Source organism: Colletotrichum aenigma, assembly GCF_013390185.1.
Source record: "Colletotrichum aenigma strain Cg56 chromosome Unknown KSG_Cg56_contig09, whole genome shotgun sequence".
In the NCBI taxonomy this organism is placed as follows: Eukaryota; Fungi; Ascomycota; class Sordariomycetes; order Glomerellales; family Glomerellaceae; genus Colletotrichum; species Colletotrichum aenigma.
In genome coordinates, this window is record NW_023500915.1 from 3,477,143 (window position 1) to 3,491,885 (window position 14,743).

The 14,743-nt window shown below is 54.8% G+C and overlaps 4 protein-coding genes across 4 annotated transcripts; 2 read left to right on the top strand and 2 right to left on the bottom strand.

The window, feature by feature from the left end:
- Positions 1-1,557: 1,557 nt before the first annotated feature.
- col27a1b (Collagen alpha-1(XXVII) chain B) lies at positions 1,558-2,796 on the bottom strand (the record flags this gene model as incomplete). Its single annotated transcript, XM_037328846.1, has 2 exons — positions 1,558-1,723; positions 1,802-2,796. The coding sequence occupies 2 exons, from the start codon at positions 2,794-2,796 to the stop codon at positions 1,558-1,560; spliced, it is 1,161 nt and encodes a 386-aa protein (XP_037172784.1).
- Positions 2,797-7,167: 4,371 nt separating this feature from the next.
- On the bottom strand, positions 7,168-7,719 carry CGCA056_v013603 (uncharacterized protein; the record flags this gene model as incomplete). The annotated part of the gene is made up of 2 exons (XM_037328847.1): positions 7,168-7,389; positions 7,447-7,719. 2 exons carry the CDS (start codon positions 7,717-7,719, stop codon positions 7,168-7,170), a joined length of 495 nt encoding a protein of 164 aa, XP_037172783.1.
- Positions 7,720-10,099: 2,380 nt separating this feature from the next.
- On the top strand, positions 10,100-12,091 carry acdh-11 (Acyl-CoA dehydrogenase family member 11; the record flags this gene model as incomplete). The annotated part of the gene is made up of 2 exons (XM_037328848.1): positions 10,100-10,196; positions 10,245-12,091. 2 exons carry the CDS (start codon positions 10,100-10,102, stop codon positions 12,089-12,091), a joined length of 1,944 nt encoding a protein of 647 aa, XP_037172779.1.
- Positions 12,092-12,971: 880 nt separating this feature from the next.
- Positions 12,972-14,323, top strand: CGCA056_v013605 (uncharacterized protein; the record flags this gene model as incomplete). The annotated part of the gene is made up of 5 exons (XM_037328849.1): positions 12,972-13,034; positions 13,097-13,201; positions 13,256-13,430; positions 13,484-13,625; positions 13,678-14,323. 5 exons carry the CDS (start codon positions 12,972-12,974, stop codon positions 14,321-14,323), a joined length of 1,131 nt encoding a protein of 376 aa, XP_037172778.1.
- Positions 14,324-14,743: the final 420 nt, after the last annotated feature.

Here is a 14,743-nt window from a genome sequence, read left to right on the forward strand (position 1 = left end):
GCAGGCGAGGAGCGGTAAAGGAGGAGGAGGAGGAGGGATGGCAAGCGTGCTATGCCATGCCACCCCGGCCCGCCGAGCGGGATTGCGGGATCGCGGACGGCGCGATTCCCATCCCGCCAAGTCCTCTCCCACCATCGATCACATTTTCTAGAGGTTGGTGCCGTGCGGACTCGGCAACGTCAAAAATAAATAAAAACGGCCTGACACCACCACCACACTTATTTGCGTTTGCCCTTGCCGAAACCCCTGCAAAATACAGTATTTTCAGGTCTTCTCACTCGCCTTTTTTAACCTTAATTAGTGCCTTTTTTCGCAATTTTCGTAGTATATAAAGTATACGCTTAAATAAAAAAAGATACTACTAATATTAATAGATTTAAAGTAATTAAATAGCATTTTTTTCTATTTACGTTTATTAACTTTTCATGTTTAGTCTTTTTTAAAGTAATTATTTAGCTAAATATAGCTAAAAATCGTCTAATTTTATAAACTTTATAAAAGTAAGATATTTTAACTTAATTATTTTAATAAAAAGAATAAAAAATAAAAAATTAATATACTTAAATAAAAAGTATACTAATTAATAACCCTAATTCTATTAGTTTTTATAGTATCTTTTTTATCTAGGCGTATACCTCACGTACTACGTTATTCGTATTAGAAGTAAGCAAAAACGCGTTTTACCCCCTAAAAGCTATATGAGAAAAAGGGCGTGTGAGGGCCTACTTGCAGAGGTTTCGGCAACGGCAAACGCAAATGAGTGCACCACCCCTGTTCCCGTTACCTTTCCATTGAACTTAGCCTGTTTGTGTCTTTTGACGTTTTTGACAAGTACGCAAGCTGGAAACATCGTTCGACTCATGGCCCTGGGGTTTTGTCAAACTTGGCAAGGCGGGGGTATTTTGTCGTTTGTAGGTGTGGTGGTGGTAGTTTACCGTGTTGCAGGTGAGTTGAGCCCTGTAAACCGTTGATTCCTGCTTTCCGGCCGCCACCGCCCCTGATGACTTGCATTGGAACGGGCTGCGAGTGTGGTATGTGGTTAATATGAAAGTGATTTTTGCCACTCGATTTATGAGCGGGATCTGGCTGGGGATTAAGTTGTATATCCAGCTCGGAGGCACGATCTATAGGGGGGGGTTGTGTTCGTTGTGGTGTGCCTACTGTGTTCCACTTCGTGAGTTGTTGCTGGTCATGTTGAACGGAGGATAACCCCCAGAACTGGACGGTGTGCACACACAATTGTAAAAAAGCCATGGGCAACTTAATTCAACTCGACTAACAGACAAGATGACACTTTCAATGACCATTCACGCATGTTAGTGATACCACACCTCACCCTTCGATTAAGGTATTGTCATCTTTCCATTGTATGGGTGGTGGGCATTGTCCATTGGTGTTGACATTCAGTTCTGTCTGTCTTCACATGTCACATTCATGTAAGTCATAATGAAAGATCAAAGTGTGGTAATGCTAATAGTCATTAGGTCATTTAGGCTAGAGTACAAGTCTTGCTGGTATCAAATCCATCATCCATGCGCATTAAGAAGAATTCCGAATTCACAGGCCACGGTGCAGGTCCTGAGCGGACACCTTGCTGTTGCGTCTTGCGCGGTTGTGGCCGTGATCGTCGTGTGCGATCTGAGGCTCGCCAATGTGCTTCGCCAAAACAGAGGGAGGGACCTGAGCGGCATCCGTAGGGTCCTTTGCAGCACCAGTAGTGTTTCTGGTGTAGCAAGTTAGTCTTCTGTTTCGGTCGTCGCGCATGCTGGCGTTTGATCGCTTTCGGACGGGTATCGCTTACGACTGGGCGTAGGTCTTGTTGCCGCCGACGGTCTTGCTGCCGTCGAGGTCAGAGTCGACGCGGGGGTCGGCCTTGTTCAAAGCATCAGACTTGTGGGGTCCGGCGGTGTTGGGTGCGGGGCCGGTGCCATGAACTCCACCAACAGCGGCGCCGGTGTGGCCGACAGCGGAGTGGGTGGTGGAGGTGCCGTGGGTGTTATGGCTGCCGGTAAGACCGGAGGAGCCGTGAGTGCCGGTGGTGCCAGTAGTACCGTGGGTACCGGTCAAGCCGGAGCCGGGAGCACCACGGTGATCGCGGTCAGAGTCAACGCGGGGGTCGGCCTGGTTGCCAACACGGCTGCCATGAGGGCCGTGAGTGCCGGAAGGGTCGTCGTAGCCGGTGGTGGTGTTGTGAGTGCCAGTGAGGCCAGAGGTACCGGTGGTACCGTGGGTACCGGTCAGACCCGAGGTGCCGTGGGTACCAGTGGTGCCGTGGGTACCAGTGGTGCCGTGAGTACCGGTCAGACCCGAAGTGCCGTGGGTACCAGTGGTGCCGTGAGTGCCAGTCAGACCGGAGCCAGTGGTGCCGCGGTGGTCACGGTCGGAGTCAACGCGGGGGTCGACCTGGTTGCCAATACGGCTGCCATGAGGGCCGTGGGTGCCGGAAGGGTCATCGTAGCCGGTAGTGGTGTTGTGAGTGCCGGTCAAACCGGAGGTGCCGGTGTGGGTGCCGGTGGTGTTGTGGGAGCCAGTCAGGCCAGAGGTGCCGGTGGTGCCGGTGTGAGTGCCAGTGGTGCCGTGGGTGCCAGTCAGGCCGCCGGTGGTACCGGCAGTGTGGGCGTTGTTGGCGCCGCCGGTGTAGCCGGCAGGGTTGGCGCGGTGGTCACGGTCGGAGTCGACTCTGGGGTCGGTGGCGTTGGCAGCCTTGGAGCTGTGGGGTCCGGAGGTGCCCTCAGGCTGCTCGTGGGACTTCTCGGAGTGGAGAGCCTCCTTGACCTTGTTGACGATGGAAGACATGGTGGATGGTTTCGCGATTGGGGTATCAAGAAAAGACTTCTAAGTTGTTTGAATAGGAAAAGGGTTCTTGTGGTTGTTTGTTGTGAAGGTGGTTGTGGTTTGGGTATCTTGGTTTGTGATGATGAGAGAAGAGAAAACCGGGTGAGGGTGGGAGGTTGAGGAGGTTATATAGAACTGGAGGCTATGTCGAGAGAAGGCGCCATCTGCCTCCTGCCTCCTGCCTCTCCCGTGGGAGATCAGGACAGGAAGGGTCGATCGCGATCCAGGCTTGCCGTATGAGGTGGCTGCCGCAGTCAACGGAGGGCAGGAGGGAGTTGCTGCCCACCTTACCTCACGCTGTGACTTGCAACAACCAAGGAAGCTGCACTACCGTGCCTGCGTGCTTGCTGTACCAAACGCCAACGCCATTGCCAGCACCAGCGCCAACCAATACCGACAGGCGCCCGAATGCTTGTTGGAGACAGAAGACACGCCTGCGCTCTTACTTCATACATCGTCATAGGTCTTGGGCGCAGCTGTCTCATCGGGATACAAGCTTCATCTGTCAACCACTCGGGACAGGGAGCTGATACGCCGGTGCGTCTCCTCCGGCAGAGACCGGGGCCCCTGGCCAATTGGGGGGCGGCGATGGCCCAGGCCCAGCCTGCCACGGCTGGATGACGACCGGGGGGGAAGCACCTTGGGGAGTTGGCTTGCTTGCGTGACACTGGCGCTTGTTTCCGTCAAGCCTCGTCGATGTGATGGGGCGGCCCATTGCCTTGTCGGGGCTTGCAAGGGCTTGGGGGCGAACAGGCGTGGCATTCAGAGTTCTCGATCTGGCTCAGAGACCCTACAAACACGTAAGAAACCAAGGGATTTTCGTCATGAGCGGGAGCAACGGCGGGGTCACGGTGGTTGAAGAGGAGCGAAGATCTGTGGCTAGTGACGTTTGGGGCTGTGGAAGGAGTGAAAACTGAATGCGGATGGCAAAGTCCATACTCCATATCCATGCAGCGTTGCTAGACCTGGACACCTTGCCTCCGATCAGGTACGCTACCCACACGTGGAGGGGAGGGGAAAGGGAAGCTCTGAGCCACACTACCTTAGGTCCTTCAGCTTCGGTACGTTTCCTCGTTCAAGTGCTTGAGTTGGTTGACAGACTACCCGCTGATGGCATGTTCGAACGGTACAAAGTCTCAAAAACCAAGCTCCAGAGCTGCCCTCCAGAAAACCGAACAAATAGCGTACCGTCGCCGCGCGTCGTGTCTCACCGGTCTAGCACGGGCTAAAAGGGTACGAGCTGCAAGACATCGGGGTCGCTGGGTAAATGCGGATCAAACGCAATTCACGGGGCGCGGTTGTACGAGCAGGCACAGAAAAGAAGTGCTCTGGTGCTGGGGCTGAGGTTTGACGTTCCCGAGAAGGTGAGAACCAAGGCAGCGGAAACTTGAAAGACACTGGACAGAGCTCCCAAGGTCATCCCCGCCAATGACGCAGCGCGGACGCATGGCTGATCCGCCCCTCCTGTGGCGTAAGCTCCCCCCTTGTCGCGCTAGTCTGCCAGTGAGGCGGGGCTTGAGTGGCTGGTGACGCATCAGCGCCAATGACGGGAGATTGTGATGTGGCTAGTGCGTGTCTCCTTCAACCTCTCAGGGCTCGACTGTGGCGTCACCTACCCCACACGATGCGGTCATCGACCTCTCAGCTGTGCATATCGTGGCGCCAGCTCCCCTCAGCAACGCGGTATTGCGGGGCATTACGCCATGCGGCTCTCATCAGACAACACAGTCCGTCCCTTCCCATCCCATCCTGTTTCCGCCGCCAAGGTATCCTCCCACCCATCTCGTCAGCCAAGATACCTCCCTCTCTGTCACTCTGTTCATCTTTCACGTTCTGTGGCTCCGGACTGAACTCCAGTTTGCCTGAACATCCCGGAACGCTGAAGGCGAACCCTTATGTTCATCCCTCCTCTGATTCCCGGAAATAGCCACACACGATCGCCCAGAATTGGGTCATTGTGAACAGAATTTTGCGCAATTCCCATCCCTAGCTCGCTGTTACTTTGCTTCACACAGCCCGCCGTGCCTTACATCAACTCATGTCTCAGTACCCCTCTCGTTTCCCTCCTGCAAATTCCTACCCCGCCTTCTTTCTCCCTCCCAAAAAAAGGCGTTGCTGCGTGACCTGTTTGTAGAGCCGGGCCCTCTTTGCCGCCAAGCTAAAATAATGCAAGCCAGCCGCCGTTTTCCGCATGTCGTCGCACGTTTTCACAGGAAGCGGTCTCACCACAAAACCTGGCTTTTCTTGCTCCTGGCACCTAGTCCGAGCTCAGGGAAGAGCTAGGGAAGGACGGTAAGCTCGAAGCGGTCTGGTACCTTGGGGCCCTCTAGCAGCCGCAGGACCGGCGCTTCTACAGACCCATGGACCGCGGATCGTAGAATTCTGTACAGATCTCAACTCCACAGAGAGGCCGTGTACACACAAGAGGGGCCTTCTCGGTTTCTGAGGCCTGCTTGTGGGTTTTCGCGGGATGGGATACGTAATTTCGACTGCAAATGGCACAACGCTGAGAACGGCTAAGGCCAGTGAGCGCAGCCCCCCGCTTGACCGCTTAATCTCCTCGAAGCGGGCTAGTCGTCTCGGAGGGGGCCACAGGTAACAATATGGGGAAACCTGTTTGACAGCGAGACAAGCGTCCGAGGCATTTCTCGGGGCCTACGTTCTGGATCGGTCGAAATATTGCAGCCGTGGCCGAAAGCCAGTCACGAGAGCGATGCTGATCGGAGATCTGAGCTTGGAGGGTTTTTTTTTTTTTTTTTTTTTAATTTTCGTTTCGGTCGCGGAGACGGGGGCTGTTTTCGGAACGGCGTGGCGGCTGCCGATATGAGGCGGTCAGCGAGGGAAACCATGCAACCGAGGCATTGTTGTTGCTCACTCTCCGCTTGAGGCGATTGCTCGTGCAGGTACAGTTCTTGGCAGGCAGTGTGTTTGAGTAGGCGGTCGAGCTGGCTAATTTGCGCGGTTGTACGGGAGATCGATCCTCTTCATGTCGCTTGCTGCCGCTCCGAGAGATGTCGGGATTTCTGTTTTCGCCTTCAAAAAGAAGCTTCGACGGGGCGGGAGATTGGTGAATGTTAACGCATACGTCATTTCTATTCTGGCGAGTAGTGGCGACTGCTCAGGTACGGTATTGCGGGTTCGATGTTTCACTGTTGCGGCGCAATACTGAGCACGTCGGGTGCCGAATTACCCATTGGCGTGAAGACGGTCTCGATCCGAACTGCTCAAGATCTAGACAACGCAAGATCGACACTTCCGAATGACCTGATGTTTTGCGTCAGTTTCTTCATGACGGGTCTAAAATGTAACACCATTATATGCTGGTGAATGAGGTGATGCCAGTTAATGCGTTGGTTCAGCCGCCCGAAAAAGGCGCCAAGACATACAAATTGGTTTGAATTGGAGGATCACTAAGACCGGCTGAAGGAGTTTCTAGCCTTGATAAGAGAAACATACTACCTACGACTCTTCTTTTCATCTCATCACCAACGGGAGATGATGGGAGACGATGGGCAGCTACTTGACGCAACCTCTTAGATGGATATGTTTTGCAGTAGTGGCGATCCCGTCAAGACGCAGCCGACTCTGCCAAGTCACCGTGTGCCTCTTAATGCTCAAAGTAGCATATCTTAGTCCGCTGAAGTAGACAGGTATAGATAATGGTCGTGGATGTCTCGATGAAGCGGCCCCAGAGAGCGCCGCTATGGCGGGGCCGTTGAAGCCAAGCCCCCGGAAGTGGGACCGTTTCCCCGGATCGCCAAGACGTCAGCCGCCGCAACGCCCTACCCGTTCCCGCGGGTGGGTCGCCTGTTTGCCGGCATCGGCTCACCCGCACTAAGCCGACGCGTCTGGCAGTGACATTCCCAGGCTTATCTTATCAAGCCCATAGGCGCAAAGCTGCTTTAGAACTTGGAATAGCAGCTGGGGGTTGGTGACATGAACGGCGAGGAAATGGGCACGAACCACACTCTAACTGACGGATGTGGATAGACACCACACGTACATACGGGTGTAAGCTAGTCCGACGTGATTAAAAGTCACTGTGAACATTGATTCAAGTACGTTGTGGTATTGTAGTATGGTATTACACTAGAGTAGGTAAAAGTACAAGGTCGTGGGGTATTATGGGGGTATCAAGTGTTCCAAATCGAAGCCTTCAATCTTCCTTCTCATACACTTCATTAACATGGGAAAATAGCATCCAAATATATCTCTCCCGCATCACAGCCCATCAAGGACAGTGCGTATTATACGAGAATGATGAGACGATATCCAATGCCTTGAGGGATTGCAACCTCGCGGCATACCCATACAAATTTGCCCAGCTGCTGCTTAGACGCGGGAGTTGTACCAGCGGCGGCGGTGGACAGCAGGGCGGTTGTCAGCAACAGCAGTGCGACGGCGGACCCAGAAGAGGCCGATGAGGGCGGACGCGAGCCAGACGATGGCGGAGAGGAAGGTGAAGGCGATGTTGGCCTTGTGGCGTCCGCAGTCGTCGCCGCGGGGGCTGACGTTGCTCCAGTCGAAGACGGGGCCGCAGCCATCACCAATGAGCTGAAAGGCTTCTGTCAGTATTTGCATGTGGTAGTTCGTGTATGGGGGATGACTTACGTTGACGAGCAGACCAAAGGAGACAAACCAGAGGATGCTGATGAAGATGTCCATGGGCCAGTGGACAAAGCTGCCCGAGAAGGGCAGCAGCCAGACGAGCGCGAGCACCATCGAGATGCTGGACACCACGATGGTGTAGATGAAGCGGCCGTTGTCCCACGAGGAGGCGTTGTCGTGGGCGTGGAGGTACGCGCCGGTGATACCGGTCACGATGGCGGCGAAGGCCAGCTCCGCGGCGCGAAAGATCATTTGCACAATGCGGTCGATCGCCATTTTGGTGGTTCGTTTCTTTCTTGCTTAAGAAAAGAGGTAAAGTTGGTTGGTCGGGATGTTGTGGCCGTTGCACAGGGAAGTGTTTGTTGATCTGCTGGTGGTTTGTCTGGTCTGAAGAACAGGAAGGGATGGGAGGGGACTGAGATGGATAGTCTATTTATGAACGTCCGGGATGAGCCAAGACAAGACAAGACTCACGAGGTGTGAGAAAGGCCTGAATCGGACCTACAGGAGTCACATCAGGATGACGCCCACGGCCAGAAGCAGGTTTGGAGGAGGAATGGGAAATGGGCGGCCACCTCCCTTGACAAACTTACACCGTCATCTCGTCACCGCGCCGAGATGAGCCAACAGGGCCTTTTCTTCACGGCTCGGCTTGCTAGCTTGTATGTGTGTGCCACTACATGGATAGAACGCGGCGCCAGAGCAAACGAGTGAGTAGGAGTAGTGTAACAACCAAGTCCCGAGACCTTCTTTCCTCCTGCAGGACGGGGGGTGAAAACATGCTAGACCCTGCCAAGATCGGTCGCGTATTGCCGGCATCTCAGAAAAAGGGAGGGAACAAGGGGATGTTGGCTAACGTCACTGGGACTGGCATCGCGCAGCGGCTTCGTGGCACGCTCTCGAGAGTCTGTGAGCGCTGCTAGGCCAGGCCCAGAACCAGCGAGAAATGGACGGCGGCGCTTGGTACCCTGCATATGTGCCATTCAAATGAGGTCATATGGCTAGGGGAGGAAATGGGCAGACGGGAAGGACGGGTGGCCTAGGGCTGGGATTGGGCTCTGATAGGGCGGCGCGTGGAGGCAGCCCGGGTCGTGAGGTTTGAAACAAGCCTTCGCGGGGGTCGCGATGGGATGTTGCGACCCTGCAGGCTGACGGCCTATCTCTTTTTCCTGGCTCTGTTTGTAGATTGCTAGCCTGCTTAGATTGAAGTCATTATAAAAGTTGGCGTTTGCATGTTGTCAGCCAATGCGCGCGGTCGTCTGGGCGGCAGAAGTAAGTTCAGCGCCAAAGAGCCGAGACACTGAAGCCAAGAAGAAAAAAAGCATCTAGGCCATCATGACTTTGGAGTTTGGGCAAGACGGGCTTGCTGTGGTATGACCTCATCACGATATTTGTCGTCTGAGACGTACAGCGTCGTAATCCTGCCTCTACGAGCCTGAAAACCAGACCCTGAACTGAGTAATACAAACACGGAAGCCCGGCAGGAACATTTCACGCCGCGACTCATCACCAAGAACGAGGCCCCGACGTTGCGAAACCTGTGGCGATCGCTGTGGCTTTCGACGAGCCCAGAATGCTCCCGATCGGCGAAACGGGCAGCGATGGCGCATCACAGGACCCGGATGGGGTGATCTGTGTGGCTAGTGCCCTGCCTGGTGACTCAGGAAAAGTTCCTTTTCGGGCATGTCGTCGCCCAAGACGCGCAGAAATCAGGGCTGCGCGCGCGTCGGAGGCGGGAAGAAAAAGGTGAAAGTGACGTCATTTCTTCATTTCCCTTGGGGGGTGTGGTGTTGTTGCGGCAGGGCCATCAGTCCAACCAGCTTCAGCCACACGATTCCCAAGCCCCCCGGGGGCTTGTTGTGGCAGCAAATGAGACCAATTTCTCATGCACGTTTGATGACCGAAGAATGAAGTGGCTGGACCTCCCGGGCTCATCAAACGGCGTCCGCTTTGGTTGCATCGTGTTGTCGTAGCGCCTTCTCTACAAGGCTGCAGCGCAGTGCATCGCGAGACTAGAGAGCCCCCCTTCATGTCGGTACTTGAGCGCTGGTGCGCCGCCGGGCTGATGCCCTCAAATCGTTACGTAGGGCCAAGCGCCGTGTCCGCTTCATTTCGTTTTCGCACCGGACTGGTCTCCTAGGCTCTGGGCGGTCGATTTCGAGATGGGGTTTCGATCCTGTCGGTGAGTGGGCCACGGCCACGCGTTCGATTTGGGAGGATGATGTTGTCCAAGACTTCAAATGGAAGCCGCCGTGCCGTCTTGCTTATCGTTGGTCTGGTTCGCAGAGGGAAATACTGTTCATCCGACAATGAGGAACTTGGCGTCGATTCAAGGTTGGAGGAAGGATGCGACAAGATGCGCTGCGCGGAACAAGCCCGCATTTGTGGAGACATCGCGGAATCCTTGATCTCGGTCTGGAAGGTTACCGGCACTTTGTGGGTCTGTTCTTCGGCTTTTACCCCAGACTTCTCGGTAGAGCCCCACAAATTGCCGACCCCGCGTGTCTCACATCGTCCCGGGAGTCTGGATTCATCCTTCCAGCATGAATCTGACAGATATAAGAAAGTTTTCGAGGGCTTTAGAGCTTGAATTTCGGTTTGAGACATTGGATTGAAGTGTCACGTGCAGTATCTCGAATAATCTGAGACCTTCGACATGAAGCCTTCTAGCTCCAATACGGGCTTCTTCCAAGAACTCCCGGTCCTGCCGAACCAATTTTTTGATGATGCCAGCTTTCAGAGAGCATTGAGACGTGAGAAATAGTGTCCCGATGATGTGTTCTACTGCTGACTGTAGATAGTATTCGTCCCAAAAGATGTCGTCAGCCGTGTTGAGGTCGAAATCGCCCAACTCGGCGAGGACGTCCTGTCTGACCAGGTCTTCGAATGGGTCACAGAATCTGAACACAACAAGCCGTATCTGAAGGGCAACGGCCGCGATTCTTTTGGGAGGCCAAAAACCGAACTCGTTGTCGGCGAGGGATGGCGCGGCTTGCAGAACTTTGGCATCGCAAAGGGCATCGTCGCCACCGGATACGACACTTCTCTCGGGTCGTCTGCTCGCGTTATCCAGTTCCTGAGGATACATCTGTGGAGCCCCTCCGCATCGAACGTGACCTGTCCGTCGGCCATGCAAGATGGCGCTGCGCGACTGCTGCAGTTGCACCTGGCTAACGGTGACCTGGATCCCACTCAACGCAAAGTTCTCGACAACGCCTTGCAGCACCTCCTGTCCAGACACCCCGCAAAGGCGTGGACCAGTGGACAGTGGATGACTGAACGCATCGGCGGGAGCGATGTGTCGCTTACGGAGACGGTCGCGACGTACGAACCGTCAACGCAACCAGGCCTGGCGAACGCCGAGGAGAACGTCCCTCTCGGCCCGTGGTCTATATCCGGCTTCAAGTGGTTCTCGAGTGCTACGGACTCGGCGATGAGCGTCCTTCTGGCAAGAACCCAAAACGGCATCAGCGCTTTTTACGCGCCAATGAGGCGGCACGATCCTTCAGCAAAGACCATGATTGGAAAGTCCAAAGGAACTGGCGGAATGGAGTTGAACGGGGTTCGGATCCAACGACTCAAGAATAAATTCGGTACCCAGTCTCTGCCCACGGCTGAACTAGAGCTGGAGGGCATGAGAGGCTGGTTACTTGGAAAGGAGGGCCGCGGCATTAACGAGATCAGCACGATTCTCACGCTCACGCGGATACACTCTGCCGTTGGTGCTGTGAGCTACGTTGGCCGCGGGTTAGCCATTGCGAGGGCATATGCCAAGGTCAGGCAAGTTGGCGCGGGACGAGGCAAGAGGATGCTGCTCGCAGAAAGCCCCTTACACATGCAGACACTGGCAGATATGACCGCAGAGTATCACGGTCTCATGTTGCTCACATTCTTCACATCCTATCTCTTGGGCTTAGACGAGCACCCTCAGACGAACAAGTCAGGGCTGCCCCCGGCCCTTACCTCTATAACCCCAGACCAAAAGCACATCGCACCCCTGCTGCGAGTTCTCACGCCGCTCTGCAAGGCGTACGTCTGCAGGAAGTCGATCCCGCTGCTGTACAGCTGCATGGAAGCTCTAGGTGGTGTCGGCTACTTAGCGAACGAGGAAACAGAGTACCTCAATATCTCCCGCATCTACCGCGATTGCTGCGTCCTCTCAATCTGGGAAGGAACGACAGATGTTCTGGCAACAGATTTCCTGCGGGCGCTGAAACATCCAAAAGGCGGCCAGGAATCCATCGATGCCCTGGACACCCTCCTCGGCAACTCGAACAACTGGCCCCAGGTTGCCGAGGCGAGTTCCTCCGCATGGACGCCGTCCGACTCATGGCAATCAGTCAAGACGGAGATAACACGGGGCTCGCAAGAGGACCTCGTTGGAGATGCGCGGTCTGTCCTGTGGACGGTAGCTGAGGCTCTCACGGGGGTGCTGCTGCACGCGGACGCGAGCAGGGATGGCAGCGAGCCGGCGTTCGATATACTCTCGCGCTACAGAATCCGCACCAGAGGTGAGACCTCTGTCGGCAGAGCGGCTAAGGCTTCGGACGAGCCGCAGAGCAGCAAGGAGAGACTCGCGAGGAATCATGCCATTGTGTACGGACGGGCTGGAGGGCCAGATGCGTCGCCGGCGCTGTCAAAGTTGTGATTGATGATGGTGACAGGTTCCCGAGCGCGTGTGTAATTTCAGGGTGTGTATGCTTCGAGGCATGCGAGGCAGGAACGGTGTTCTCTCATGGAAATTCCAGTTTCTCTGATCTCCCACGTGGCGTCCCGATGCTCCCGTGAAGTCTGACAACATGCGTACGCATAGCAGAGCTCCCTCCACGATCGACACGGGACCAATTAACAAAGGGCGCATGCTCAAGATCGGTGGTTTTGCAATTCCAGACGACGGTACCCAAAGCACAGAAAGCCCTGCCGATTAAGACAGCGCAGCTATGTACGTGCGCGGGTGCAGTGGCCAATCTGGGATTCCTGTCGCGACGATCCCCCACCACCCGTACCCTTGGTCGATTTCGAGCCCCCGATTCGCGAGTGACACCTCAAGGAGGTCCGAGGGCGGCCCTAGCTCCAATTGCGAAAGGAAAATCTGTTTGATCAGTAGCAATTGGGTTACTTTGGGACTAAATAAAGTTTCAGTCCGGGCGGCGTGTTAGACGTGTCGCTTGCTCCTTTGACCGGGATGATGCTCGCCAGGATGCGTTTCTTTGTTTGCAGCTGATTGTTCCCCCCGCACCGCCCGTTGTCTCTCCTCTCGACTGCAAAAAAGAGCAGAAGAATGCAGAAAACCTCAGGACGCGATTCAAGGAAGCTCCCACCGGGGGTTTCCTGTCCCGTCGCCGTCCAGTATCTTGTGTGAAAATACAAGCTTCTCCCGTCGGCACGAATCACTCGCCCCATGGGAATGGGCCGTCAATCTGCCCCCACCCCCCACCGAATGATATCTCGCCGACTTCAGCTTACTTCGCTGATGATATCTGTGCCATCGACGATGCGCGGATGCCCGACCTCGTCGAGAAGGAATCATGCGGGGGCCAAGTTCGAATGTGCACTTGGAACAGGACGACACTTATCTGCCTGAGGTCTGGGTGAGTCGCGCGTCCCTGCTTGCCGCTTCGACTTGGGTGATTGATATTGACAATCGGTTCAGACGTGGTATGCTATTGGAGTGTTCGTGATACTGTTGCGATACGCGGTGCGATTTCGAACTGTCGGTTTTCGCGGGTTTCGGGGCGATGACTGGCTAGCTCTGCCTGTGTGTTATCCAATGGCTCTCGCACTGGGAATATTCATGTCTAACAGGCCCTAGTACCTCGCCTTATACTCGTTGAACGTTTACATCGTCCAGATTACGTATCACACGGGCGGGAACATCGACGTCACCGCGGACGCAGTCAAATCACTTTCGGAAGACGACGTTCGTATTCTTGAGCTTGGGTCGAAGTTGGAGTTCGTCTCTTGGTATTCATACCCAGGCTGTATCTGTAAGTTTGGCGCATAGTATAGGCGCGGGGTGCGCTCTAATCACATCGAATAGGGGTATTGAAGTTTACCGTACTGTTCTTCTATAAGCGCCTGACGCTGGGAATCCTTCGACGAAAGACACTCATCACGCTGTTTTGGTTGTGCGGGCTATCATATATCGCTCTGTGCCTGACCGTAACGCTAAGTTGTCAACCGTACGTTTTGCAAAAGACATCAAATGAGAGTGATGTTGACATAAGGTGCTAGATATTCCGACAACTGGCGAATCCGACCACTACCAGGCCCCGAGTGCACATTCCGACCGCAGAATTTCTGGATGCTCCTGTGGCTGAACATTCTAACCGATGCCGCCCTCCTTTCGATCCCAATACCGATCCTGTGGCACCTACGAGTTACCCTGCGCCGCAAGGTTGGAGTCGCCATCCTCCTATCATCAGGCGTCTTCGTCATATCGACAGCCATCATCCGGGCGGTGTCCACACTCACCGGGGCGCCGTCCGTGATCAACATCAACCGATGGGGCTTCCGCGAACTCGGCGTCGGGCTCGTCACCGTGACGCTGCCCGTGCTGAGCCCCATCTTCACGCGGCCCTTCTGGCGACGGGGGCCGTACATCCGCGACTACTACGACCGACTGCGAAACCCGAGATCGCCAATCAACAACGCAAGGTTCGGCAACTGGCTGGGCACGATGGTACTGCGGTACATTGACGAGGAGGAAGGGGCAGTCTTTCGGGAGCCTGATTCGGCGAAGGCGTTGGAAGATGCCGGGTACCAAGAATATGCGCAGAGGGCGGGGTCGGCTAGGAAAAGCAGCAACGAGATTTACGAATTGGAGACGACGAGCGGCGGGACGAGCGCGAAAAGCATCACGGGCATCGAACCGGCATGATATACTGACTGATACACAAAATATGGGGAGGGGTACTATGAGCATTTTGGCAGCGGAACAACAGGACAGCATACCCTCACGTCTTTGATACACGGTAATGTAATTTATGATATCCTACGCATAAACGGCCTTAAGAAGAAGAATCGAAGAAATTGGAAACAGTCGACGGTATATCAATCGTGTTTAGCTTCTAATGACCAGCCTGCTTCGCCATTCCAATGGGCGAGGCGTGAACCATGACAGTGATAGGCGTACCTCTTACTGCCACATGTCTGGACTGTCAACGGACTTTTCGCAAGACCGGCATTGGTCTGGCACCCCGTGCAGTCGGCAAGCACGCAAACCGAAAGCACGTATTGGACATTGTTGGGATGAGTCTATTCGCTCTCGAATTTCATCCAAACTAAAGCGAGAAGGGTG